Raw genomic sequence first — 26839 nt, 5'->3', positions numbered from 1 at the left:
AGCTAAACCACCCAACCCCACGCCCACGAAGCACATCCGCAGATGTGTCTTTGTGTTCTATTCCCCGCCAGAAACCACTCTATACCTGCATTGACGTCACGGTTTGCTCCTCCCGATATACTTTCAAGTTGACGCGACAGCGGCGAAAGTAGCTACGTTTGTTGCTCCATCGAAAGATGACGGTGCCAAACGAAGGACAGATGTAATGTCCCGCATCGCTCTGCACGCGTCGACGCGGCACCAGCGACATCACTGCCCCGTCATCCGCCGCAGAGACGAAGACGACGGAGAATGTTACTCGCCGCTGCTTCTTCACCGCAAACTCCCAAATAATCTCCGTGTGTGCGTCCATGGCGAAGGAGAGCGTCCGCGACGCGTGCGGCCACATGTTCAGCTTCTCGACGGTGCAGTGGAGGCGGTGCATGGTGAGCTCGTTCTCGTCCGCGTGGTCGCCCGTCTGCTCCATGCTGCTCGACTCAGTGGGGAACATCGAGGGAGATTGCCGATCTCGCCAGCCCGGGGTCAACGAGCTCGTTTCCGCCCCTCGCATGGTCGCCGCGATGGACGGAATACAACCACCCGGACATTGACACTTGCCGCCCAACTCCTGCGGAAGCAAGTCGCTGCTGATGTTCTCCAGCAGCGTGGATGCGCTATTGTGCTGACTGCAAAACGTCACCTTCTGCCGCGTCTCCTCGCTCAGCAAGCTGCGAATCACCAAATACGAGAAACTCATCATGCCACGGCAGTTTGTGACGTACGCATGGTGTAGAAGCTCTGGGTAGTGCCGCACGTTCAAACTCACAATCGACTTGACCATGACGATGAGGGGTTTGTATAGGTAGCGATGAAGGTGAAGCCCAGCGCAGTCTACAACGACCACGCACGAGCCCATCGGCGCCTTCTTGCGGAACAACCCCTCCGCCTGCCGAGAGGCACTCCTGCTGCGGTCGCCTCGTTGCACATCGGAGAGAAGGGCATCGTGGATTTGATTGCTTTGCTGATTTTTTCGATTACAATAGCGGATGAGCTGCCACAGAACGGCGAGGGCGTAGGTGTTGAAGAGGAGCGCCAGGGCACGTGGTTCGGCGTCGATCGGGGTGAGGGCAAAAAGGTCACGCATCAACCGCTTCGAATTCAAGCCACCCAATCGACAGTACATGATCGGGTGTCCGTCGCGGTCCCAGTAGTGAAACGCGAAGGGTACGTGCTTCGTTATCACCGCAACAATCGGCTCCAAGATGCCGTGGAAGTTCAAGCTATCCGCGTAGAGAGTGTAGGGGTTGCCCGTCAGCGCTTCACCAGTTGCGGTTGGGTTCAGTAAGACCGCGCCCTGATTCGCCGCGGACTGATCATCCGCCACGTCGTCGTCGCCGTTGAAACTGCCGCTGTGGCTGCCGCCGCTGAGCGACTGGGACGAAAAGAAACCACCCATCTGTCGCCGGTCTGGGCTTCGTGACCCAAAGCTGTCCGTGCGCGAGTGCGGCTCCGACTGGTTCGGCTTTTCTTTGTCCTTGGCGTGGTCAAACAAATGGAAAGGAATGAAAGCTCGCAGGCTGGCAAAAATGCCGTTGGCACTCGTACTCTTGTTGTTGTTTTCGCCCACACCCGACTCCTTCCTGCGCGCATCGCCGTCGTTGCCGGTTAGGGAGGCCACGAAATTTCGCCGAGAGCCGAGGTTTTCCTCCCTAGCCCCCCGAGCATTTCGGCTACTCCCGTTGGTGCCACGACTGGCTCCGTCTTCCAACGCAGGGGCCGAGTCGCCGAGGGTACACGGGGTTAGCAGAGAGGCAGCAGTCGGGTTCTCGGCGCCGGTGGTGAGGTGGGCATAGAGGTCGTCGTACGGCACGTTGTAGTAGTCCATTTGGGTCTGCTCCAACCGAAGGCGACCCTCTGCGTCAACGTAGCGCTTGCCAGAGGTCAAGTTGTGGATAAAAGGGATGCCCAACTCCTCGCACATGGAGAGTTGATCGAACCCACTCATGCTAATCAAACATGGAAAGAGCGCCATCTTATCCAAGTTCTGCTTTCTACGAAAGTGGACTGTTCTTGTGAGTCCCTCCAGTGCTTTCGGTACACTCATGCTGGTGGATTTGAGATAGCAATAAATAAGGTAGCGGACCTCGCCAGGTGTGAGCCCGTACGAGAAGTAGGAGAGGAACTCGGTGGCACTCGTGGACTGGATCAGCTCGTCTGCTGGCCAGTGCACTCCGTCGCCCTCGTCCTTGCGCTCCGCGAGTCGTTTCAGTCGGTGTTGCAGCGCCTCGATGGTGGACGTCACGCTGTCTTCGTCCTCGTCGGTTAGCTCGATGCAGTCTGTTTTGGCGGCTATCAGTGCTGCATCGTCGTACGCACCACCGCCACGCAGCGTCGCCGAGAGCCTTGAATCGCTCATGGCCGACGCGAAGGATAAAAACCGTTACTATATTAGGGTAAGGCTAGGATTGAAGAGATCAGCGAGAAAACACAAACACTACGACATCTCACGCAATAGCGACGAAAGTGATTTACTTAGCAAGTTACATCACCTACTCCGCTTCAAAGGAATGTACAGATGCAAAGGAAAAAGATGAGGACGATCCAGTCGTTGTTTTTCCGCTACGAAGGCACAAAATAATAATAATGATGATAAAAACACGCAAAGCAACAAAGAAACGCTTTTGAGGACAAGGTTTACAGATGGCTTTTTTACCTCAGGAAGGCCGAGGATACAGGCATAAAGAAATCATCAAGAGAATGCAGTTTACATTCATGTATATCCATTCACGAGTCCGTTGCTATTTCGAAGAAAAAAAAATAAAACCAACTCGTCAGCTAACAGCGTCGCTACGGTTAATCGTGATTTCCGCCTGTGTGTTAAAACACAGTTTGCGATAATGTCAAGTCCACTTCTCGCCTGCGAGTTTGCCAGCGGAAGAGGGTGGGGGGAGGAGGGGAAAAGGTCAAAAAAGAAAGGAATATGCTCTAGCAAAGCAGAGGAGGAGAAGGAGAACGATGGAGGTTTCATTACCAGACTCACCTGGTTCTGCTCGAGAACATGGAGCATCGATCAACAAGAGCTGCGTCCTTTTATCTGCTGCTACAAGTTGGGGTTGTGGTACACTGTGCAAATCAGCACTCGTCACGTCCTCTGATACACCTTTCTTTCTAGTTTGTAATGCTAAGGCTGCAAAACAGATCTCCCAGCGACGTACACATGTAGAACGTAAAAGGGACAGTACACAGAGCCAAAAAATGAGATAGAAGAGAGCAGCAATTGAAAAACAAAAAACGGAGCGCGAATACCACACCTGAAAGACTCGTCAACGAAACCGGAACGTCGAAAGACGAGTTAACGCAAACAGGAAACCTGAAGAAACGGGCATCGGTGTGGAGCCGGACACCAAGAAAAGTGCTCGATGTATTGATGATGGGGTTGCCAGCAAAAAACAAAAAGGTGAAACTAATTCATTATCATAAGAGAAACAGCTCGACACGAGTTTCAGAAAAATGAGAAGAAACAGAAGTGACATGAGGCAGCAACAAAGAAGAGGATTAACACAGTTTTCGCCTCTCTCGCGATTACTCAAGAGCTTTCGTGTGAGTGATACGCAAGTCAATCTGTTTACCGTGCATCCACGAGTGTTTGTTGCTCAGCGTTAACGTCAGCGTGCCTGTACGCGTGACCTTGAACGTGTCCACGTCCGTGCTCAGCTTTTCATGTTTCAGCGTTTCTATCGCGACTTCGGTTCCTCCCTTTAATTTTTGCGTTGACGAGCCTTTCTTTGAGCTCACACTATTACCCACAGAAGCGGTCTCTTCGCTGTTGCCTGCTGTCTTCGGCTCAAAGACAGCTGTGAAGTCCACTTCCGCATCCTTGCTCACCGTGAACTGCCACGTCACTTCTTCGCCTTCCAGCAGCGCGTAGGCGTGTGACCACTCCTTGCCTGCCTTGAGGTGAATGTCCTCCTTTTGCACGTCCTCGTCGGACGCCACGCTGCTCCCCGCGCCAGACTCGCTCGCCGCCTCTGTCGTTGTTGGCTTCACGTAGCGCGGCAGACACCCGCTCTCGCAGCGACAGCTACCACCCAGCTCCTGCGGGATCTTGTCCTCGTCAATTACGCGTTTGAGTATCTCGAGTGACTCCCTCTTGTCGGAGCTAATGACGAGCTTGCGGCGCGTATTTTCGTCCAGACTTCCCTTCACGAAGTCGTAGGCCATACGGAAAAAGCGTGGCGCGTTGAGGATGAAGAGGCGATGCAGCACCTCGGGGTAGTAGGCTTGGTCCACCTCAAAGATTGCGCGAACAATCTGAATGAAACTGCGGCGGACCACTTTGAAGCTCAGCCCCTCCATGTCCATCACCACCGTAATGCCCATGATGGGGTGCTTGCCCGCCTGCTTCGAGACTTGATCTGCGTACTCGATCAAGTAGTACTGCACCTCGTTCATGTAGGTGTGGTAGGGCACAATCACATCGCCGAGGGACTTCCCAGGGGGGGTAATGCGGGCGAGGTCGTGCAGTAGCTGAGCGACGTTGGCGCGACCGCAGCAGTCGTACAGCACAGGGTGGCCCTCCTTGTCCCAGTAGTGGTAGACGTTCACGTAGGATGTTTGGAGAGCGCGGTAGCACAGGTCCACCTCACTCACCCCCTCGCGAGGAAAGAGGGCGTCGCAGCCCGGGATCGTCTTGAGCATCTCGCATAGCGCCCCCTCATCGTAACCCTTCAGCGGAAACGCACACGGGAACAGCTTCCAGTCGTCCATGTTGTGCTGAGCACGGAAGGCCACGGTCTTCTCCACCATATCCAGCGCATTCTTCACTTTCCAGCGGCGCGCCGTCAAAAACTTGTAGCCAAAGATGCGCCGCTTCTCAGCCGTGCTCTCGCGAGCAATGTAGAACGGTGTCTTTTCCTTGAAGAGCTCGTCCACCTTGCGGGAAAATTCCTGGATCAGCTCTTCTTTCTCTGCCGTGAGAGTCGCCATCTCCGGCACCGACTCGGGGATGTCTTCCACTTTCACCATGGCGAAGAGTTTTGCGTGTACTCGAAAAAAAAAGAGGGATGGAAAGCAACGGTTGCACCGGCAATGAGCAGGCTTTGTACCACATAAAACAATAAACGGGCGAAGAGCAACGAAGAAAAGACCGGAGGGAGCGACCGCCACAGACGACAAAGATGCGAAAGAACTCCGAACTCAAAGAGATCAGCTTCTGCTTTCTTGTTGTGCAATGGTCATCATCTACCAATGAACCGGAGAAGTAAATAAGAACTTTGTTCAAGAAACAGGGGTGAATTAAGGATTCGCAAGGCTCGACAGTTTCCTAATTCTACAGTGAGCACAGAAGTATAAAAAAAAACTGTTTGAGGGCAGAAGCTTTAGAGTGTCTGTACACACACAGCTTCCTTCCTGGCGTGTCTGCGTATGGCAAAGAGAGAAGAACTCCAGAAAAGAAACACGTATCAAGTTTCCCGATACATGGGGTGTTTCTTTAGCGTCGAGAGAGAAACCAAAGCGCACGGACTGCTGTTTCGCTTCGCGAAGTCGCAAAGCCAATAGAGGCGGATTTGAAAACTCAACGGGAGGGGGGAGGGGGAAGAGGGCAAAAGAAGAGGGGAGAAAAGGGAGATGAAGACAGAGGCAGCACAGGGGAAACAAATCGGGCCGACCGATCGCGTTTGTTCGTCTGTTGAAATACCAAGCGCCGTGTTGCTCTCTTTTGGGGGCGTGTGGGATCCGAAACAGATGCATGTTGTTTTGGTCGCATCACATTCACTTTGGCTGCCGCGCTCGGGGTGCTCGGTAACGCACTCTTGGTCAGCACGTTCGCGAAGGTTTTCCCGAGCCCTGCCATCTCAAATGCTACCAATTCTTTTTGTTGTTGTTGCTGTCTTGACAACGAAGAATCCACTGCGCAGGTGTATAGAGCGAACTCCACAACACGCGCGTGCAGAACAAGAACAAAAAACCCCCAAGGAATCGTAGTGAGGAAGAATCAGATAGAAAAAATAAAGGTTTTGAAAAAAGAAGATTTGAGTCACTTCCTTCGTCTTTTGCGTGTCCACAAGGCACAAGGGCAAAGATGTCGAATGAGAAGACAGGAGACAGTTGTCAGGCGAAAAGGCAAAGGGGAGAAAGACACTTTGTCAGTATCAATGCCTGTAACAACATCACAATAACAACAATAAACAAGACAGATCTGTTCACATACGTTCATCGGAAATATATACGCTTATAAAACATGAGAAGAAGTCATGAAAAGACACACACACAGATATATATATATATATATACAGAAAAAAAAAGAGATAGCAACATTGGCGGCGAGGTCCAACTTCGCTCCATCTTTTCTTTCGGCAACGTAATAATGTAGAAGAGGAGAGCGCCGTGCTATAGAGTGCGTATTGTCACTGATCTGAAAGGCCACACACATCGCATTATGCGTGTGCGTGCGGATGTACACATGACGTTGCAGAGCTGCACGTTTGGCGAACACAAGGTGTTACAGGTAGAAATATATATATATATACAGGACAGAAAAATTATTATTCACAGAGAAACAAACAAGAAAAGGAGACTGCGAAGATGACACGACGACGCGATGTGTCGTATACCGAAATTAGAGAAAAAGAGATCACGTAAAGGCAGAGAAACAAGCCGAAGAAAACAAAAATAGGCAGTAAAGGGAAAACAAAATCCGTCCGACGATACGACCGAGAGCCGAGGGAATGCCCTCCAGGGACGTTTCCATGATCCGCAGCCGTCACGCACGGTGATGAGCCAAAACAAATGTCGTTGTAATTCGATTGATTGACTCCTCAGTTTCGCCTAACCGTTCACAGTCGCCGTTGTTTCCTTGTAGACGCGCAGCTGAATGTACTTGGACGAGAACCACGACTTCCGATTGGCCCACATCAACACCAGCGTTCCTTGCTCCTTCGCTACAAACGTATCCGCGCCGCTCACGGTGTGACTATTCGCGATTGTGTGCGGCTCCAGTTTCTTCGCGCTCACGGTGCTCCACTGCATATCGGCCGCCTCCGCTGCCGGGATGAAGTACACGGTGAAGGCGACCCCTTTGCCCTGCGTCGCCGCGAAGTCCCACGCCACCGTGTCCTCCCTTTCAAGCGCAAAGACGCGGCAATAGTCGGAGCCGGCCGTGACGGTGATGTCCTCCGTCACGACGTCGCCCACCTCGCTCGGATCACTCTCCTTGTCGTCGCCGTGCGACGCGCCGCCGACCTCGTGCGAGGCGAAACAGCCGCCCTCGCACCGGCACTGGCCACCATAGCGCTCCGGTATGTACTTCGGATCGATCAGGAGAGAAAGGGCGCTGAGGGTATCGCTGGGGCCGGCAAAGATGACCTTGCGCTGCACCGAGGCAGGGAGGGTGGGCCGGATCAGCTTGTAGCCGCACATGATCGTCGTCGGGCAGTTCACCACGAAAATGCGATGGACGCAGTCGGGGTAGTACTGAAAGAGCAGCTTCAGAGCACCCCGCATGAGATCAATCGCGGGTTTCCAGATGAGACGGAAGGTGAAGCCTTTCATGTCGAGCACAATGTTGCACGCGCGAATGTGCCCCTCTGCGGCGTCGACGGCAAGCGTGCCACGCTCGTAGCTCAGTTGCTGGTACACAGCCAGTGCTTCGCCAACCCCCATGGTGTGCTGCAGGACCTTCCAGCACAGGTCCAGCGGTGTCTCGCCGATCTTCGCCATTTGCTTCAGCTTCTTAATCCCCGTACGTGCCTTCACACTGCCCAGCATCATGTAAAAGATGGGCAGCCCATTCCGGTCCCAGCAATGGAAACCCATCTCTAGAAAGGCGCGCGTCGCAGCCGTGATTCGGCCGATTTCGTCATCCATTTGTCGCTCGGGAGTATCCATGAACTTGTGGATCGCCTCCATGTCCCACCCGCGAACTGGAATGGCAGGCGGCAGCTCCCCCCGCTCGTCAAGTTTGTTCTTGTTGCGAAACGCCACCGATTGCTTCATCATCGCAAACGCCTTCTGCACGTTCCACTCGCGCGCCTGCAGAAACATATAACAGTAGAGACGCGTGCTGCTTTGCCGAGTTGGGGAGTCTGGCGTGGAGGGTGCGAAGTGCTCCAGGCGCAGGAGCTGCTTTGGCAGGGGGTCGAAACTACTCTTCATCAGCTCCACCATCTCCGTGATCTTTTCTTCTCGCTCAGGGGTGAGCTTCGCAAAGCGATACATTTTCTTACCGTGCACTTCGGTCATGATGCCGTCGCTGTTCTTCTTTTTGGAATGCCTGCAATGTGTATGCTTTTTGGAGGGGGAGAGAGAGAGGGAGTAGGTGCAGAGCTCTGCGAGTTTGTGCGTCCGTCTGGACTGCTGTTGCGATGGCGGTCGGCTATAGAAGAGCAGGAACGCTAATGAATACTAAAAATAGTAATCTCTGATGTGCTCGAGTGACCCATTCATTATACCGAATGAGAAGGCAACGATTGAGAGAAGACGAGAAGGGGAAGAAGAAGAAGCACGAGTAGAAGCAGGAAAAAACTCATTTCTATTTGTGTGTGTATGTGTGCCTGTTGCTTCATGAAATAGGCATAATGGCACAGAGGGGAATAATCTCACCTCACGCTCGCCGTCACATCGTAGAGGCGGCAGACGTTTGAAGAGAGCACTCCACGCAGCTCTTCTCGCAAGAGCGAAGGGGAGGCAAAGAACACAAGCCGCTCTCTTCTGGGAACGTGTGCGCTGTGTTCGGTTCCTTCGAATCCGAAAGGACCTTTGCGGTTGGTTCGTATCTTCGTTTGTCAGTGAAAAGAAACAGAAAACAAAATCAAAAACACGTTCCTACGGATCAAGATAATGTAACGTGTACACTAACTCAAATACATATACATAGATAGAGAAAGAGAGACCTTTTCCTTTCATCTGTTTCTCCCTTTTTTGATGCGGGAGCAAAAACTCCTCAACCTGCTCAGCGTTACGCACGGTTCATCACGACGCGCTGAAAAACAAAAGATAAAAAAGGAGAGGAACACGAATGACGGCAGCACACACACACACACACACACACACAGAGAAGAGAGGGGTCGGGGGGGGGGGGGGAGGCCTCTCGTTGTTGTACGCCTTCACGCCTGACATCTACACACGATGGAAAAGCAGACTGGGAAGTCGCACAGATAAATACAGGCAGCATTTGGTCTTGATCTTTTTGTTTGGTTCGTCGATCCAAAGAGGCACGCTGCTCGCTCGCTCTCGCCACACCGGTATCTTGTCCGCCTAGACACGCAGCTTGCATACATGGTTGTAGCTACCCACATAACTGCTCGTCGGCAGAGCAGCGATTGACAGCCGTTTTGTCTGCCAGGAGAAGAAAAGCGACCAAAGAAAGCCACTGCCCGTAACGCCTTTCCTTTTAAGTTAACGATTGCTGTTTTCCACATTTTAACACTGAAACCAAAAGCAAAAGCGAAATGGAGAGGTGAGCACATGAAGAAAAGCCGCCGCGGTGCGCCATTCACACTTCAACACGAAGAACAGCAGTTTTCGGGCAAGAGTGGAACGCTGAATGATTGGGAAAAAGAACCGGAGAAAGTTCGAAAGAAGAAAATGTAACGTATTCACAGAGACGCGGCTCCACCGACGCGCGCAGGTTATGAGAAAAAACTCGAAACAGAACAGAAAGGCCTTTGCACATACACACAGGTGATACAATGAAGAAAAAAGCAGGAGAGAATGGGGAAACAAGCAAAAGTGGACACCCATCTGTTCGATTCGGAAGGAACAAACGCGGGGGGTGTTACTTCGGCAACGCCACACCGGAAAGCCCGTGCACTGCGAGTAGTCGGAACAGGAGGACAAACAATAGAAAAAGGAAAAACAAGAGAGGTGTTGGACAAGGGACGCACAAGTGCTTTTGCCACGCGCGTATACATAATGAGGAGGTCAGCGCTTAAACGCAGTAGTCACGAAAACGACTCCAACGAGAAGGGCACAAGACACGACGCAGCGCCAGTAGGAAGTCTGGCCCCGGGATAGGTGAGACCACAAAAACGACAACAACAAAGAGCAAAGAAGTAACCAACACACCAGCAAAAACAAAAACAAGTACAGGAATCCGAACTGCGCCAAAAAGATGGGCTGAAGTCAGCCGAAAATAAAATTCAATAACGGGTTGAGACAGAACAAAGCAAAACGCACGTAAACGGCACGACTAACAAATAGCGAGAAGGTAATTGAAGCTCCACAACATCGTTGTCTCTCGTGTGTGAGGGCTACAGCAGTATCTCTTCTTCTTCTTTTTCCTCCCTCTTACAACATCGTCTACGAAGCCGGATACACGCTTTGAAAAAACGCCGTACCCCGCTTCTCATTCCGTGCAACGCGACGAAAATCAAGAACAATGCTGGGTTGACTCGCAAGCGACAGAACGGGGACGAGTGAGGGCAGCGTGAGAGGAACTCAGCTTGTGAGCACTAGCAAGACGCGACCCAGCAATCTTACTCCGCTACCTCAAGTATCGGATCGGACTTGTACACACGCATCTGTATTGATTTGTCGTGCACCATGGCGCGGCTGTTGTCCCACACGAGCTGCAAAATGCCGTCTTCGGGGGCCATGAAGCTGTCCGCGCCGTCCTTCAGCTTTTCCTGCTTCACCACGGGGTTCTCCGCTGTCGTGCGCCTCACCGACTTATCGATCTTCACCCGCATCCGTCCCTTCTTGACGTCGGTCGAGATGCCGGCCTGCTTGGGGTAGAACATTACCCAGAAGCGCACGTCGGTGCCTTTCGTCGTGGAGAATTCCCAAATCACCTCCTCCCCTTGCGCCAGCTCAAACACCTTCTCGTGCTTCGTGCCCGCGCCGAGTTTAATGTCCTCCGTCACGAGGTCGCCTTCACCGACGACCTCCTCCGAGCTCAGCGACGCGTTCGGGTTGTAGCACGGTAAGCAGCCGCCCGGGCAGTTGCATCGACCGCCCATGAAGCTCGGCACCCGCTCCAGCCCAATGATGGCGTCGAGCGCCGCCACGGAGTTCTCTGGCGCGAGAAAGGTCAACTTCTGCTGGATGCCCTCCGTCAGCGCGGACTTGAGCAGCGTGTAGGCAAACTTTACCATGGGCGGGCAGTTCACAACGAGCACGCGGTGGATGAAGTCGGCGAAGACGCAGTTCATCTGCTGCAGCGTCGCCTTTACCTTCTCCAGCAGCGGCCTGTCGATCATCTTGTAGTTCAAGCCTTTGCAGTCCACCACGACCGTGCAGAAATTGCGGCGGGGGGCGCCCATGTCGATGCCGGGCTGCGGGTTGGACGCGAGGACGGTGTCCTGGTAGGCACACAGGTACCAGCCCGTTTCCACCACGCCACCCCCGAAGAGCTGGAAGTAGTCCTCCACCGTCGTGCCCACCGGCAACTGCGCCTTGGCCTTCTTCAGCATCGTGTGCGTCTGCACGCGACCGGCCAACCAGTACGCAACCGGCAACCCGCGGCGGTCCCAGTAGTGGAAGCCTGTCATCGACAGTGAGGCCATGGTGCTCATGCAGCGGTAGAGCTCGCTATTCGTCGATCCCCACGGTGCCCCTAAGAGCGACGCCACCTTCGCCTCGTCGTAGCCGCGGATGCTGTAACCCGAAGGGAACATGCTGAGATCGCCGAGGCGGAATTTCTCGATGAAGCGAATGGCCTCCTGCGCCATCTGCACCGCCTCCTTCACATTCCAGTTGCGGGCCACGAGGAAGGCGTAGCAGATGAGCCGGACGTCGTTCTGCGGGGTGGGCAGCTCCGACGTGCCGTGGTCGATGGCACGCTGGAAGAGCACCGGGAGCGGTTGGTAAAGTCGCTTAATCTCCTCGTACATTTGCGTAATGCGCTCCTCCGACTTGGCCGTAATGGGCTGGAAGAGAGGGAGCTGCTGGACGGCAGTGGTGGTCGACATCCTGTGGAGTGAGAGGTACACAACGGTTATCGTTTAAAAAATAATAATAGAATGCGAGGCAGAAAGAGGAGCTAGTAACTCGCCGATATACACCGTAGGGGAGAAGTGGGTTCCAGTTTTTGGAAGTGAAAGGAGGAGGATGGAAAGGTAATTACCAGAAATAATAAAGATCGCACTGACTATGCACAAGTTGTCACAACAAACAAAAAGCACCGAAGTTGACGAGCTGAATAGCGTTGGTGAAAGACAAAGAACAAAAAAGTCAGCAGACGAGCAGGGCAGCGCGTTAAAACAAACAGGAACGAGGCGTTCCACGATACAAATATAGTGTGGAGAAGTGGTCGAAACAAAGAAAAGCAGAGAAAAGAGAAACGAGAGAAACGGACAGAAAAAAAACCTAGGAGCGAGTGACATGGGAGAGATGTAAAGGCTCGTCATTCCTTGGTCCTGAAGACGGCGGGGAGGGGGGGGGGGAACAGTCAGGGGTATTGATCTGTCTAGCGGAGCATATTGGTATAGTCGAGGGTGGCACAAAGCGCATTGTTGACGCCTGGTCCCAAGTTGTGAGCAGTTCGTTTTCTTGTATGTGTGTGTGTGTTTGCCTTCGCGAGGTCCTCTGCGGCACCGTCGAGACGTCGGCGGTGAAAATATATATCATGAAACTAGTTTGCGGACATGTTCTACGAGAAGCCTCTCCAACGTGTCGTTGCAAAATTCATATCGGGGCATGGACTGCATGTATCCCTCCAACCAAAAAACAAAGGGCATACAACGGAGAAGCCAATGAGAAAAAAAAAAAAGCGAGTGTGCCTGAATGGCCTTCGACAGGCTGTGAGTGGATGCTGCTTGGCGGGCACTTTTATGTACTGTAGTCAAACGAAAGAGTTCTGATCAGCTCATTTTCTGATACATCAAGAAGTAGATGGCTTTATCATGCATGCTCTTCGCAGGCCCCACCGAGATGTTTGCGTCATCGCACAAGACAACAGAAGCATTCGGTGGCGCAGAGCGAACTGCTTCGGCCTCATTGGTTTTGCCGGTGGCGCGCACCTTCATGACCTCCGGGTTGGCGGCGTGGTGCACGAGGTAGGTGACGTAGTGCCCGCGGCCCATCGCATCGCCGTGGTGACACACAACGGATAAAAGACGGTAGCTGCGCTCCGAACTGCTGAGCGTCGCATCGCCGCAGATCGTGCGCGGAATCTGGAGTGTGCGCTTCACGTGCACCGCGTTGTCCAGCTTCACCAGATCGCCCTCACGGGTTACGGCCCAGCGTCGCAGTTGAAGCAGCAAAATCGAGGGCAGCTGCCCAAACCGCAGCGTCTTCTTCAGGTTCTTCTCACGCCCACTGTCGTACACTGTTTCCGTGGTGAAGGTGTGCTCCAGCGCCTGCTCGATCGTGCACTCAGGCGCGAAGGCGACGTCGACTGGCACGCTGAAGTACCTCTCTACCACCACCGACACGTGGTCGCGCTGTCGCTGTTTGCCCTGCAGGTGACTCTCCAGCGTGCCGCCGAAGATCGCGCTGAGCAGCCGCGACTGCCCCTGCGCATCCACGTGCTCGCGCACCGCCAGTTTCTCTTTCCCTTTCACCACTGTCCAGCCCTTCTGCGCAGAGGCGGTGTCGCGGCTTTCTTCCGCACGATTATTCACGTCCTCGTGCGCCGTGGACGCCACCGCAGCGTCTTTGCCCTGTTTTTCTTCGAAGGGCACCAACTCGTGCTGGATGCGTTCCAGCAGCTTCTGGAGAAACTCCTGCGCATCTTCCTGTACGCTGCCGTCCAGCGCCCGCTGCGAGGGCGGAATCGCGGAGGCGGTGCCTGCCTTGGTGCGCGGCATCAACGGCGGCGCGGCGATGGCCAAGCGTGTGTAGCCGGGCTTCCAGTACTGCAGCGCCCATTTGCCAAAGGCGGCCAGCGCAGGGCAGCACTCACGCGCCTGCACGTCACAGCTAACGGACACCGCCAGCTGCGCAAAAGCAGGGATGAACAGCAGAGACTGCAATATGGAGTTCATAAAGCAGAAGTTGCTGTTGTTCACCATGCCACGCGGGTAAGGCAGTTCCGTGAAGTCGTATTGAAGAGCGCAGGTGCGACGTTTGTTGGTGTCGGCTTGCTTGCAGTTGCGGTTGCTTGCTCCGCTGGATCCTGCCGCTGCGTTGCTCGTGCCTCTGCAAAGCTGCCCGTACAGCTCCTTCACGGGGCGGACCTCCACGTACACATGCTCCTGTCGGGGAGGCTGAAAGAGAGAAGTCGTCACTTCCTGCGATGCGCGAACTCCCTCGCCGGGATTGAGTTTATCCGTACTGTTACCGTTACCATTACTATTAGTTACACGCGCATTTTGTTGACTATCAGTGGTCGTGTTACCCCTTTTACCGTTTCGGCGTTTTGATTTCTTCAGCACCGCCGTCTGCGATCCAGGTGGTCCGTCCATCCGTGAAAGGGGTGCGAAGCAGATGAGGCGGTTGCCGAAGGGAACATATGGAAAAATAATGCTAACAGTAGAGCAGGAGCGTGTGCGTGGGCTACACAACCCTGTGAAGATGCACCGCAGGACGGGGGGAATGAAGAAAAGAAGAAACGAAACAATGGCAATAGAAACGAGGAGGATGATATCGTCGCTAGAGCGGCAGCTGCCACGAACAGAGGTGGCACCACGATTACCGACAAAAACCTCCACGATGCGATAACTGCATTCATTTGAGGAAGACCCCCCCCCCAAAAAAAAAAACGGAAGAGCAAAGCACTTCATTGCTTTCTGCACTCAAACAGTTGTTTAGTCATCTTGTGGTTCTCCGAAAAACCCAACCAGTTTGAGTCGTTGTTGGGGAGACTTTTTTTTCCTTCGTCCGCGGCACAAGGTACTTCACGTACCCGTAAAAGGCAATATTGAAGAGAGAAGAGAAAAAGCGTAGAAACAGTCAGAGATACTGCTTCGGTTCAGCGCGCACTTCCTCTCAGCGGCATTATCGCCGGCCTTCATTTTGCTGTTCGGTGTTGTCGTTATTGAAGTCAGCACCGCCCATGTAAACCGCCGTCAAGTGTAATGCACATGTTACTTGTCGATAAAAACAAAGCTTCCATTAGTTTTGATAAAACGCAGGCGCAGAGCAACCGAGAAGATCGACGGCGAAGCCCCCGCACAACATCAGCTTGCGGAAAGACCCCGACCATTTTTTATCGACTCCACAAGCGTCCGTACGTACGCCTTGACATTGACCGTGTTCGCCGCCAACTCCAACGTGGTGCTCGCCACCCGCTTCGTCTTGATGTCCAACACCTTCGCCAGCACGGCCTCGGTCACCTCCTCCCACCCCACCTCGTTGCTGTCGCCGATACTGCATCGAAAAAGCGTGCGCAGCGTGGCGACGTCATCGTTGCTCATGGGCGGTGCCTTCATCTCCATACACAGCCACGTCAGCTGCGCACAGCAGTTCAGCATCGCGGAAGCCTGCCGCAGTCGCTGTTTGGCGCGTGTCACGGCGTCCGCCTTCTCCTGCAGGAGCTTGTAGCTCTCCTGGAAAAGGACGGCGACGGCGGTCGCGTCAGCCGGGCTGCGGTCGCGAAACCGCGCGAGAAGCCGCTTCTCCACCGCGCGAAAGAGATCGGCCGCCTGATCCAGCCCTGCCTGCGCGGTGGCCATCTCCTTTCGAATGGCCCAGTGGGTGTCGACCACCGCGAGGAAATCGCCCAGCGGCACCTCGTCTGGCATCTCAAAGAGCGGGCCGGTCTCTGCGTAGTAGCGCCGCACACGTCGCGTCACTTCATCAGCGAGCAACCACAGGCCCTCCATGGTGGAGCTCTGCAGCTTAAATCGAGCCGCGTTCTTCGACACTAACACCGTCGCATCTGCACCGTTAAGATAGTGGACAGAGAGCACGTTCGGTGCGGCAGTGCCGTACGCCGCCATGTCGTGGAACAGCTCCAGCAGGGATGGCGGTGGACTCTTGTCTGTGTTGATTTGCACGCTAAATGCGGTGTTTTTGACAGGTGGCACAGGTCGAGCCACGAGCGGAAGAGGCGCCACCGCTACGTGCTGGACCGCCTGATACTGCCGTCGCCGACCGCGATAGACGGCCACCACGATGACGTCCAGGGAGGAAGGGATGATGAGGCTTCTGTCCTGCACCGCGCTCACCGTGAAGGCGAACTGCGTTGCGCTGCCAGCGTCCATTTCCGCAATGAGGTGCTGCGAAGGGGTGACGAGGAGCGGCGGCACGGCCTCCACCACGACCGAGACACCGTCGACGCCGCTGTCTAAGGTTTGCAGGGTGACGGTAAACAACGCCGCGTTCTCGGCGGCGTTGACCGGGCCAAACTCGCTCGAGATGGAGAGCTCCGCGGCAGGAAGCTTTCTCTCGAGTTTTGCAGGTACTGGCGGTGAAGTTGACTTGGTGGTAGGGCTGCTCTTCTCTGCGGGTTTCTCCTTCTGGGGAGTGGAGACGGCGCCTGTCGTCGCGATGACTTTTTCGTCTTCGTCCGCCGTGTCGACGACGTCGTGGAGGAGCTGCTCCACCTGCTTCAAGTCGCTCATGGTCTCTGGGTAGGACGCCGACTTGCTCTCCAGCACCTGCGGGCGGTGATTTACTGGGTCGGTACCGAGGTAGTTGATGGACAAGGTGCTGTCGGCAGATAGATTAACGATCATGCCCTCCACACCGCACAGCATGGCAACATTGAGGTACAGCGGGACAGTCTCGCTCGGCACCGCCGCACTCCACACCAATTCAGTGTCCGAGTAGACCTGCACGAGTCCGTTGAAGGTGCCGACCAGCAAGTTGTCGTAATGGATCTCCGCCATCGGATACACGCACAGCGAGGCCGCCTCGACGTCCAACCGGCGAATTGTACGTAGCACACCCGCCTCACTTAGCACGTACAGGATCGTAGAGCAGAGCACGACGATGTCTGCCTCTTCATTTGACAGGCCTCTGGTCAGCCGACACACGGCAATATCCACGGCGTCTTCACCCAGGTTGAAGGCCCAGAGTGGGCGAAGGTTGCTCGAGCGCCGCGCCGCCAGTTCAGCGCTTGACGACATAGCCGGTGCGTCGTGACCGATGGCGCTCATCACGATGGAGGTGTAGCTGTAGCACAGGAGGAACATGGAGCTGTTGCACGTGAGCAGGGCGTCGCGCGAGGGGCAGTAGGTGAGCGGTCCAGGCAGCAGAAACTGATTCTGGGGAAGGAATTTGCGGTAGAGAATACTGTCGGGGACCGCGATGGTGAGAAGGCCGTCCATGGACTGCACACAGACCATGTTGTACTCGATCCGTCCAAAGTTGCCGCAGACGAAGTTATACGCCGTGTGCTCGAGGAAGAGTTCGCTGTGCGTGGTGAGGGTGTAGAAGGTGTTCAGCTCGCGCACCGACCGATCCTTCTCGACCGAGCTGCCGTTGCGGTGCTGGCGACGGGGTGCAGCATCGGTGGGGCTCGAGGAGGACTCTGCGCCGTCCCACCCGCCCATTTCCCCGCCGCTGCTCGCCCCATTCGAGGTGTCGCGCGTAATGCCATCGCTATTGCAATTACTTTCGGTGTTCTGGGAGGTCACCTCCAAGAAGACGAGGGAGCGGGGGAACAACACGGCGAGCAAGTTCGCTGAGCTTCGCGATTGAAACGGTCGAAAGGGCCCACACGCAAGCTGAAGAATGGGCTCGTCGTACTTCTTCTCGAGTAGCACGTCACCCGGCAGCATCGGACCTTGCACTGCACTCGGGTTCAAGATGCGCAGCATTCCCTGGAAAGAGCCAATGGCAATTTTGTCGAACAGCATGTGCACATCGGGGTCCACCAGCGTGATGGCCGACGGACTGAACTCCTCCCCGGGGAAGGAGCTGTACCAATAATCCCGCAGTTGGAAAAGAGAGCCCATTGCCGCGCTACGTTGTGAATTGTCGTATGATACGAAGCTTGCCAAAAAAAAAAAACGTCCACGCTAATCCGAAAATATCCAAGATGAGAAAGGAGTGAATTTCCCAACAACGAAAATACGCTCTTCACCAAAGCAGCCTGCTTGAAAGCGCACAAACGTAGCTGAAAAGATACCGGGAACGGTGCTAACGAATGGGCACCTCAACTCTGCACGGAACAAAATACAACCAGTGCCACCGATTTTACGGTGTTGCAAATTTGAGAAGAAAAGACCTGCTGAGGAGGAGGACGTTAAAAACAGCGTTGACGTTTTTACTTTAAGAGAGGGACAGCATTTGGTGCTTCATACAGGCAAAACACGTGATGATGGCTGGTGTAACTTCGATTTCCCTGTGCCCGGTACAACGACGCGGCGCCGCTGACACACCATCGACCTGAGGCCCAGTCAGAAAAGAAAAAAAACCTTTACCCCTATGTCGCAAGAGATACACGAGCGGGGGCACGTAATACAACGCATCACTTCGTCCATGGCGACGTGAACCACCTTATTGGTACTGGCGTAAAACACGGTGGAGGTGCTTACCTTTTTCTGTTCTTTCGTAACTCTGATCAATTTCTCTTCGTTCTGCAGCTTCCGCTATTGTGCCATCACGCAAGAACCCCGGACTGCGATCAAAGCGTGTGGCGGTGCGTGGAAAACCAAAAGCATCCCATCAGCACTTCACCTTTCTCTTCCACCACAACAGCTAAAAATGGGTGTTGGAGCACACTTCGTGTCGTTCAAACTGCCATCTACCAAGAGACACGTCCTCTCGTTTGCATTTCAACGCAAAGCCGAAGAACAACAGGAAGTTAAGCCTACAATAAAAGATTAAGCGAATACGTCGAACCGGCCCTCTTCACTGGAGCCCCACAACGCAGCAATGACAAAAAAACAAACGGCATCATATTATGGAATATTACGTGCTTTTCCTTCTTCTTTGCCAAAAACACGTTGGCTCACGATCAGAAGTCGTCCCATGCCCAGTCAACCTTCTGTTGTGGCTGCGCGGCGGTGGAAGCAGTAGAAGCCACGCCTGTGCCGGTGTTGCTGCCCAGCGGGTTGGATGGGCGATTCGCACCAGAAGGAGCCGTAGCCGTCGTCGCGGCGGCGGGCATCACAACGTTGGGGCTGTGGCTTGGAGTCGCCATGGCAGGAGCACTGCCGGGGGACGGATTGGCTGACACAACCCTGCCCTGATACACCGGCGTGTGCCCCGTCGCGGCCTCGTTCACACCACCGGGCAGCACCGGCGTGCCTCGCAGCGGACTGGCGTGGGTGCCCTCGACGTGGCCAAAGCGAGTTGGGTCGACGGGAGCACCAGCCATCCCGCCCTCTGCCTGCGCCTGCCGTGCTTTTTGCATCATGGCCGCCAGCCCGTCGTCGTCGGGGTTGCCACCGCGCCCGTTCTCGGCCGCCATCTTCCGCTGCAGGTCAGTCGCGTAGGAAGAGACAGTCGACGACACGTTGGCCCACTTCTGCACCAGTGACGACTTTACGCCGTCGACGTCGGCGCTTTGCACCGCCACGGAGGCCTGCTGGGCCAACTCCGCCGTCTTCTGTGAGACGGTGGTCCATCCGCTCGAGAGCGCAGAGAACCAGTCACCCCCGCCACCATCGCCCTTGTTGTGATTGTTCTCCTGGGCCGCGAACGTCTGCCCATTCGAACCCATCCCCGCAAACCGATTCGGGCTCGTGGGCGGGTACATGGCAGTGGGCGAGGGGCTGGAAGGACTAGGGCTCGACTGCATCTTCAGCCGCGTGTACCACGCCGGTGGCTGCCACGCAGCTTCGTTAAACGGCTTGCCCTGCGCCTCCGCCTCCAGTAGGTCGGCGTAGCGGAGGGCGCCAAGAGACTCGTAGCGCGCCTTAATCGGGGACTTGGGTACGCCATTGGTCTCGAAGTACAGCCGTGCGCGTCGGTTGCCGCCGAGCTCCATCTGGCGCAGTTTCTCTGGCTTCCAGTTCATCCATCCATCCATCGTGGAGCTGCGGACAAAGGAGAGGTGCACGCCGAGGCCGCGGTGCTGCCCACTGCAGTTGAGGCAAATAAAAGTGCCGTGCATGACGTCGCACCACTGCGGGTTCGGCGCGCCGCATTCAAAGCAGCGGTTGCACTCTGGGTCCTTGGCAAAGATCGCCACAAAGACCTTCTCATCGTCGGGGTTCACGTAAGCGTGACGGGACATGTTGTGCTTGACAGAGGGAAGAAGAACAAAGGCAGTGGGGGTAAGAAAAAAAGGCTAGAAGACGCACGCGATGATGGCAAAACGAAGAAGTGGGAGCTCAGTACCCATACGGAGCACTTTCGTAGTTGGGGGGAAAAAACAACAGCACCAACTAACAGAACTGTAAGCGGGAGAGAGATCAAGAGAGGAAGCGGGCAGATGACACCAAACAACAACAGTACGAGGAAAGCCTGCAACGAGAGTTAAATACAGGTACCTTCCAGGGTGGAGGTAACGGAGACACACAAGAGCACCTGATTGGCGTGATGAGACGGGGTGAGATCACCAACACCATCAGCGGCCGAACACACACACGCCGTGATCCACGATTTGAGAATTTCTTTCTTTTTCTGTGTTTCATAGCGTTGAAGAAACCCACAGATCCTCCCATGCAAGAGATGAAGCAAAAAAAAAAGGAGGAGGCCGTGATGGAAAGATTTGTATGTACATCATAAAAGAAAAGGAAAGAGAAAGGAAGCACAACAACACCGGCACTCCACAAACGCAATGCGTAGGGCAGACATTGCCTCCGCTTTGCCGTTGCTGCTGGTAAGACAAAAAACAAAAGTCACAGAAATGTCGAATAGATGCGTAATAGCAAAGAGATGTTGTAGCGTAAACGTACGAGTAGAGAAGCAAAGTACCCCAACAGCGGGCACCACTTTCTTCTTTAGTCCTGATAAATTTCTTCGTCATCGGCTCCGCTGTTTTCCAGCTCATTCACCGTAGCTTCGCGCAATCGGCGGTTCGGTTGCAGCTTGAACTTCGTCTGCTGCCAGTTCTTGCGCATCCTCATGAGTTGCTCCTTATCGCGGTTAGCCGGCTGAGCTGGTCGGCCTTCTGACGAAGACGGCTTCATTGATGTCGCCGTTGCGATGCTGTCGTCAGTTGCCCTCGACGTGTGGAACACCGTCACGGCGCCGTGGTTGGCGTACCGCTTGCTCACGTTCGACTCCCGCACCTCCAGGTCGCCGATGCGGGCCTCGTAAATCTGGCGCAGAAACCCTATCTTGGAGCTAAAATCCTCCTGCATCTTTGTGATCTGTTCCTGCTGCCGCTGCAGCTGCACCGCCTGCCGGGCGAGGGCCGCATCGGACTGCCCGCGATCGGCACGCGACGACGCTGAGCCGTGACTGTCCGGTGAGCGCGGGCTGCGCAGCGTGAAGGAGGTCGAGCCGAACGAGTCGTTTTCGCCCCGGTTCGACGCCTCCGTCAGCGCCCCGGATAGTTTCGACGCGTTGCCGCTCGACCGATTGCCGTCCAGGCCGCTGCCTGTTGGATGCAATGCGGCTTCCATGTTGTACTCCTGCCGCTCCAGCTGCGACGCCCGCCCGCCTGTCAGTGTCGTGTTGTCCCCCACGTCCGTGCGCGGTGTCGTGGAGGCGGAGAGGGTCAGCATCTTCAAGAAGGCGGCCATCTCGTCATCTAGCACGAGGGTCTTCTGCAGCTCCTCCATGTCGTTGTTTACTTGCCGTATGATGTCTAAGAACGAGCCGATGGAAGCGAATGGCGCGACATCGCTGTCGTCGTTAGAAAACGCGTTCGCAGGGGTGCCCTGTGAGAAACCACCCGCAGCACTGATGCTCTGGCTGGTCGAGCACGACTGCAGCTGCATCGAAGCCGACGGCGGGCTCCCCTCTCCATTCCCTGTGAACGGTGCGTTACCCGGACTGCGCAGCCCAGCAGTCGCATCAAAAGGGCGCCCCTCCAACGCCGCGAGCTCGCTCTCCGCCGCCATCACCTGCGCCTCCGTCAGCCCCGGCAGGAGCCGGCCGGGTTGGAGGGAATGGCGCGGAGGTGCGCTGGTGCTGACTTCGCCACTGACGGAGTTGGCGAGGGAGACGCGCTCAGCTGCTTCGTTCTTCTGCGCCAGCTTGTACCCCCGCAACGTCGCCAGCGTGTACCCGCCCTGCCAGCGCTGCGACGCGATGTTGCCAAACCGATCGACCGAGGTCAGTGCCCCGCCTGGGAAGGTCACCTGGATGCGCTGCACGACCTCCGTTGTGTTCTGCTGCAGCTGAGACAGAATCGCACGTGCGTTGCGCATTTTCGCGTTCTGCAAGTCGTACAGGCGGATGTGTTGGAAGGACAGGTAGAGAATCTTCTTGCGCTCTTGCAGGGCGGTCATCAGCTCCTGCGCCGTCTCCACCACGGTGTCCTTGATCGCCGTGAAGCGGCCCATCAGCTGCTGAAAGTTGGAGTCGAGCATTTTCAGCTTAAAGCGCACGCTCGGTTCGACCGCGACGTAGGCCTCGCCGGTGCGGCCGCCGGAGCTGCAGCTCAGCAGCACCTCTCGAACCTCCGTGATGAGTCCGCGAGACCCGCGCAGCTGCTCGCTCAGGCTATCCATGGTCTGCCGAAAGGTAATCCGCGTGGGGTTGAGGCTTTCCTGTACCTTCGTTTCGCCACTCACTTGCTTATAGGCGTCCTTGCAGTGGCTCTCTAAACCGGCGTTGAGCTGGTGGAACAGAAGCGCCATTTGATCCTCTAAAGCCGTGGTTTGCTTCTTCAGGGCTTCGTTGTGCGTCTCCAGCGCCTCGACTGCCTTCCCGTGGTCGTAGGCGATTTGACCTACGTTGTCCAGCTTCTGCTGCAGACGCACCCGCTCCTTCTCCGACCCCTCCAGCTGCCTTTTTAACTCGCGCACCTCGCGCTGCAGGAGGCGCACCTCGGTGAACCGAAAGTGCTCGTCGTTGTAGTCATCTGCGAAGACTACCCCAAAGAAGCAGCTCAGCAGTCGGCCAAGCTCGGCAGTTCGACGAAACAACCGCGATGACAGCAGCAGAAGATCGGTGACCGGCAGGGATGAAGGAAGCTCGCTCTCCAGCTGGAAGAGAATGTCCTTGAAGTTGACCACGTCGTAGACGTCGCCAGCGACCTTTTTGATGCACGTCTGAATCATCTGACGAAGCCCGATGAGATTTTCGTACTGCTCACTGGCGAGGGGGTCGTAGGCGAAGCCGAGGTCCTTGCAGTCAGGGACAAAGGAGGACTCGGTTTGCACCGACTGCTCCCCGCGCTGGCGGCCTTTGAAGGTTACCCGGCGGCCCGCCCTCGCAGGAAAATCCGCCATTAGAGAAATAATCTTGTACTCCTGATAGCGAGTGTGGTGACCCCTGTGATGCTGTCCATCAGAATGGGTGAGAGCGTTTTAACAGACGCAGAAAACAAAAGGAAGAGGGAGGGAAAGGGGGGGGGGAGAGAAAAGCCCACGATGTGGTGTACAGCGATCAAACAGTTTACCTGGAAACATCCAGTGAAGACAAACAAATGGCACACAGACGTCATCTGCCGTCACTTCATTCACAACAGCTGCGAACGCGTTTCCAACAGTGATTTCATCGCCATCGGAACCCGTAAGTACATCGGTACTTGCTATCGGGTGCTTTCCCGCAGGAGACGGGGATTCCGCTATATATGGATACATTTTTCCTTTGTCCATAGTAACCGTTAATATAATAGAGTGTCGTGCCAGTAAGAAAGAAAAAAGAATCGCTATGCCCTTCAACAGCAGACAAGGCAACGCAAACGATACATTCCATTCACAATAATAATAAAAGAAACATTGCTTCTGTACATCAGTTAGTGAGTTATATATATATATATATATATATATATATATGAATATAAAAGAACTGGGTCAATCGATTCGTCATCATACGCAGCGTTACCAACAAACTCAAAAACCAACTACGGCTTGAGCTTTTCTAAAGGAGCAGGCGGCACCGGGGAGTAAAACAAGTTGCGCGTCAGCACACTCGTCAGCATTTGACGCCCTTTGGGGTCGGAGAGAAACACCGCCATGGTGCTGTCCGCAGGGGCCACGCGTTGCTCCTTCATGTAGTTCAACACCACAAACACAAGCGACTCATCGTGGGCCACGTACGTTTGCAAAATGCTGTCGTAGCACCGCGCGTCGAGACGCACGCTATTCACACGAACCTGGTCCAGTAGCTTTGTAGTTGTCCGCGGATCGTCTTGACGACGGGCGACTTCGAAGAGCACGCGGTAGATGCCCTTGTCCGCCTCCAGCGTCGGGCTGCTCTGCAGCTGTGCGTAGAGCTGCTGAATGCTGTCGTAGTCCTCATGTTTCAGGTAGTACTCCATGACAATGGTGTAACACGCTACATCAGCCGCTACGGCAAGGCCACCTTTCGTTTCTCCGGTGCTGCTGATGCGATCAAACCACGCACGAATGCGCACATCATCCTGCTTCAGCAGAAACCGAAGAATCGCGTGGTAAAAGGGAAGACATTGGGGAGGGTGGCTGCGCAGCACCTCCTCCACGTACGACAGCACCGATTCCGTGTTCACGTCCTCTCGACCGACAAAGGACTCCAGTCGGATGCGGTAGGTTTCGTCGTCCGCCGGCGAGGTGGAGTAGGGCTGCACCATGGCGGCGTAGAGCTTGTCTGCGGTCTCCTGCCGTGTGGGCTTCCCGCATGCGTAGGCCAGAATGATGTTACTGGTGTCCGTGTTCGCCCAGGCACCAGACGGATGGATGCCCAGGCGCATCTTCTCGTACTCCGCGAATATCGTCCCTTCGTCGTCGACGGCGCAAAGCACTTTCAGGTAGTCATTCATCAACGCGGTGGTGAGGAGCACGTTAGCATTCCTCAGTTCCTCCAGCAGCCGCTCCGCCCAGGAGCGCGTCTTCGTCTTGCAGCACACCTCAAGCAGAAGATGCGCAATGGTTGCGCTGAGCGTCAGGTTCACCTCTTTCATGTTTGCGTACACCTCCTTGGCGCGCTGGAAATACCCAAAGAGGAGACACGCCTTCGTGAGCTCCTTCCACGTTTCGAGGTTCGGATGCACCGTGGTGCTGCGCATGTTGCCAACCTCGTTGTTCTCCTCCGCCTGCAGCGCCACCTCTAGAATGGCCCCCGCGTCGGCGTCGTCCTGGTCGGGAGACTTTCTCTGCTTCACTGGAGCACTTGCAAATTCCTGCGCAGCGCGGCTTTTATTCGCATCACGCACCATCTCATTGAAGACCGCGAAGACACGCTCGTCATCGCACAGAACAAGGGTGCTCAGGGCCTTGTTGTAGGTGTAAGTATCCGGGTTGACCCGCATCGTGCGCATCTCCCGCATCAGCGTCAGCACCAGCTCCGCCAGGGCGTGGGTGCCTTGCACTACCTGTTCGTGGCGGCGGTGCTCGGCGGCGTAGGCCCCGGTGCCGCGGACATAATCCACGCGCTGCGCACAGACGCTCATAAGATAGTTGTACGTCTCTACATCCGGCAGCAGCCCCCGCCGCTTCATCTCCTCCGTCAGCTGAAACGCGCGGTCGTAGTCGCCGTGGTCGCAGGCCGCCTTCAGAATGGTGTTGTAGCTGCGGTTCGACGGCTTGATATTGACCGAAAGCAGCTCTTGAAACACCTTCATCGTTTCCGCGTACGGCGCGGAGGTGACCATGACGCTCATGAGACAGTTGTACGTGTTCACGTCGCGTGGCACCTCCAGCTGCTTCATCTCCTCCACCAAAAACGTGGCCTGCGCAACATCGCGCACGGCCGCACAGTAGCCGAGCAGCGTGTTGTACGTGGTCGTGTCTGGCACCAGTCGAAAGTACTCGCGCATCTGCTGATAGAACAGGAAGGCTTTGCTGTACTGCGCACTCCTCTCGCACGCGCGGAAGAGCAAGACAAAAGTCTCCACGTTCGGCCGCACGCTGCTGTTCTCCTTGCGGCCTTCTTTCTTCAGCTCTTCGTACAGCGTGAAAATGGAGCCGTCGGTAAAGCGCACGACGCGCTTCATCAGCAGATTGTACGTCTCGCTGTTGAGGGGGATGCCCTCGCTGTGCATGCGGTTGTGGACGAGCGCGACCATCTCCTGCGCACCCTCCTTCGGGGCGGGTCGCGAGAGCAGGGCGTTGAAGCTGGCGGTGTACGGCGCGCACTCCATGACGGACTGGTAAATCTCGTCGTGCTCGTCACTCGCGGCGGGCCGGGGCAGTGGGGTGGTGTCGGTCGTTTCGCGGCGCACAAAGTGCGCCTCGCTGCCGTCCTTGCGCCGGACGGTAAGGGTGACGGGCGTACGCGTGGTCGTGTACATGGCGAATCTGCGGATGAAAAAAAAACGAAAGAGAAGCAGAAGACGAAGAAGAGCCTGGATCATTGCGACAAGAAGAGAGGTGAAGTAAAAGAAAGGAAATGGGGTAGGGGCCCCGAGTCCATGAAGCGCGCGGAGCTCTCATACCATCAATACCAACAAAAAAGGCCCCGATAGTAAGAAAGGGAATAAGACCTGCGTGGCTGCGGCTGCGCCAGCTTCGCAGATGTTAACAGACAACAACATTCACTGCTCATTATGGCCGGCCACCCATGATTGTGCAGGGCATCGCCGCAGACCGAGATATATATATATAGATAGAGAGAGACCATGCCGTTGCTGCTTTCCGAACTCCAAAAAGAAGGTAGAGGATGGCATTGAAACCGTGAATCGAAGGGTATATAACGGCCTTCTTTCCTTCTTCATTTCTTTTCTCAATACTGTCTCGTCGACATTGGATGATGGAGAACAAGATAAATTTGTATCACAGTCAACAGTAAACAGAAAAATAGAAGGGGATGCATAGGTGGCAACATGAGAAAAAGCGCAAAATATACTACTTCTTTCTCCTAAACTGCGGCTGCCGTGTTGAACCAGTACATCATCGAGGCGAACCATCAAAAAACAAAATGGAAACAACTGGGCAGCACACAAGTGCATCCGCTGCGCGGCAGCAGCAACACAGACACAAGAAAACAAAGAGATCTGTAGAATACAGTGCCCCTGTCCAAGAGCACACACAGTTCTCTGTGCTTCATC

General features: G+C 55.1%; 9 protein-coding genes across 12 annotated transcripts; all 9 read right to left on the bottom strand.

Moving 5' to 3' along the window:
• Window positions 1-79: 79 nt before the first annotated feature.
• ABB37_01175 (hypothetical protein) lies at window positions 80-2395 on the bottom strand (the record flags this gene model as incomplete). The annotated part of the gene is made up of 1 exon (XM_015797582.1): window positions 80-2395. One exon carries the CDS (start codon window positions 2393-2395, stop codon window positions 80-82), a length of 2316 nt encoding a protein of 771 aa, XP_015663102.1.
• Window positions 2396-3561: 1166 nt separating this feature from the next.
• Window positions 3562-5515, bottom strand: ABB37_01174 (hypothetical protein; the record flags this gene model as incomplete). Its single annotated transcript, XM_015797581.1, has 1 exon — window positions 3562-5515. Exon 1 carries the CDS (start codon window positions 5002-5004, stop codon window positions 3562-3564), a length of 1443 nt encoding a protein of 480 aa, XP_015663101.1. The 5' UTR covers window positions 5005-5515.
• Window positions 5516-6807: 1292 nt separating this feature from the next.
• On the bottom strand, window positions 6808-8961 carry ABB37_01173 (hypothetical protein; the record flags this gene model as incomplete). Of its 3 annotated transcripts, none has more annotated exons than XM_015797578.1 (1): window positions 6808-8961. In XM_015797578.1, exon 1 carries the CDS (start codon window positions 8218-8220, stop codon window positions 6808-6810), a length of 1413 nt encoding a protein of 470 aa, XP_015663098.1. In that variant the 5' UTR covers window positions 8221-8961. The 3 variants fall into 3 exon arrangements, with proteins under 3 accessions (XP_015663098.1, XP_015663099.1, XP_015663100.1); XM_015797579.1 differs by having other exon boundaries at window positions 6808-8408; XM_015797580.1 differs by having other exon boundaries at window positions 6808-8400.
• A 1493-nt stretch (window positions 8962-10454) lies between these two features.
• On the bottom strand, window positions 10455-12116 carry ABB37_01172 (hypothetical protein; the record flags this gene model as incomplete). The annotated part of the gene is made up of 1 exon (XM_015797577.1): window positions 10455-12116. Exon 1 carries the CDS (start codon window positions 11886-11888, stop codon window positions 10455-10457), a length of 1434 nt encoding a protein of 477 aa, XP_015663097.1. The 5' UTR covers window positions 11889-12116.
• Window positions 12117-12779: 663 nt separating this feature from the next.
• Window positions 12780-14427, bottom strand: ABB37_01171 (putative mitochondrial ubiquitin hydrolase; the record flags this gene model as incomplete). Its single annotated transcript, XM_015797576.1, has 1 exon — window positions 12780-14427. Exon 1 carries the CDS (start codon window positions 14322-14324, stop codon window positions 12780-12782), a length of 1545 nt encoding a protein of 514 aa, XP_015663096.1. The 5' UTR covers window positions 14325-14427.
• A 611-nt stretch (window positions 14428-15038) lies between these two features.
• Window positions 15039-17762, bottom strand: ABB37_01170 (hypothetical protein; the record flags this gene model as incomplete). The annotated part of the gene is made up of 1 exon (XM_015797575.1): window positions 15039-17762. One exon carries the CDS (start codon window positions 17760-17762, stop codon window positions 15039-15041), a length of 2724 nt encoding a protein of 907 aa, XP_015663095.1.
• A 1004-nt stretch (window positions 17763-18766) lies between these two features.
• Window positions 18767-20152, bottom strand: ABB37_01169 (putative ADP-ribosylation factor GTPase activating protein 1; the record flags this gene model as incomplete). The annotated part of the gene is made up of 1 exon (XM_015797574.1): window positions 18767-20152. Exon 1 carries the CDS (start codon window positions 19988-19990, stop codon window positions 18767-18769), a length of 1224 nt encoding a protein of 407 aa, XP_015663094.1. The 5' UTR covers window positions 19991-20152.
• Window positions 20153-20699: 547 nt separating this feature from the next.
• Window positions 20700-23155, bottom strand: ABB37_01168 (hypothetical protein; the record flags this gene model as incomplete). The annotated part of the gene is made up of 1 exon (XM_015797573.1): window positions 20700-23155. The coding sequence occupies exon 1, from the start codon at window positions 23100-23102 to the stop codon at window positions 20700-20702; it is 2403 nt and encodes an 800-aa protein (XP_015663093.1). The 5' UTR covers window positions 23103-23155.
• Window positions 23156-23719: 564 nt separating this feature from the next.
• ABB37_01167 (putative mitochondrial hypothetical protein) lies at window positions 23720-26139 on the bottom strand (the record flags this gene model as incomplete). 2 transcript variants are annotated; one of them, XM_015797571.1, is made up of 1 exon in its annotated part: window positions 23720-26139. In XM_015797571.1, exon 1 carries the CDS (start codon window positions 26081-26083, stop codon window positions 23720-23722), a length of 2364 nt encoding a protein of 787 aa, XP_015663091.1. In that variant the 5' UTR covers window positions 26084-26139. The 2 variants fall into 2 exon arrangements, with proteins under 2 accessions (XP_015663091.1, XP_015663092.1); XM_015797572.1 differs by having other exon boundaries at window positions 23720-26092.
• Window positions 26140-26839: the final 700 nt, after the last annotated feature.

This window comes from Leptomonas pyrrhocoris (genome assembly GCF_001293395.1).
Source record: "Leptomonas pyrrhocoris isolate H10 chromosome Unknown, whole genome shotgun sequence".
Lineage (NCBI taxonomy): Eukaryota > Euglenozoa > Kinetoplastea > Trypanosomatida > Trypanosomatidae > Leptomonas > Leptomonas pyrrhocoris.
The sequence above is the reverse complement of the archived record's forward strand: the minus strand, read 5'-3'. Positions and strand labels throughout refer to the sequence as shown.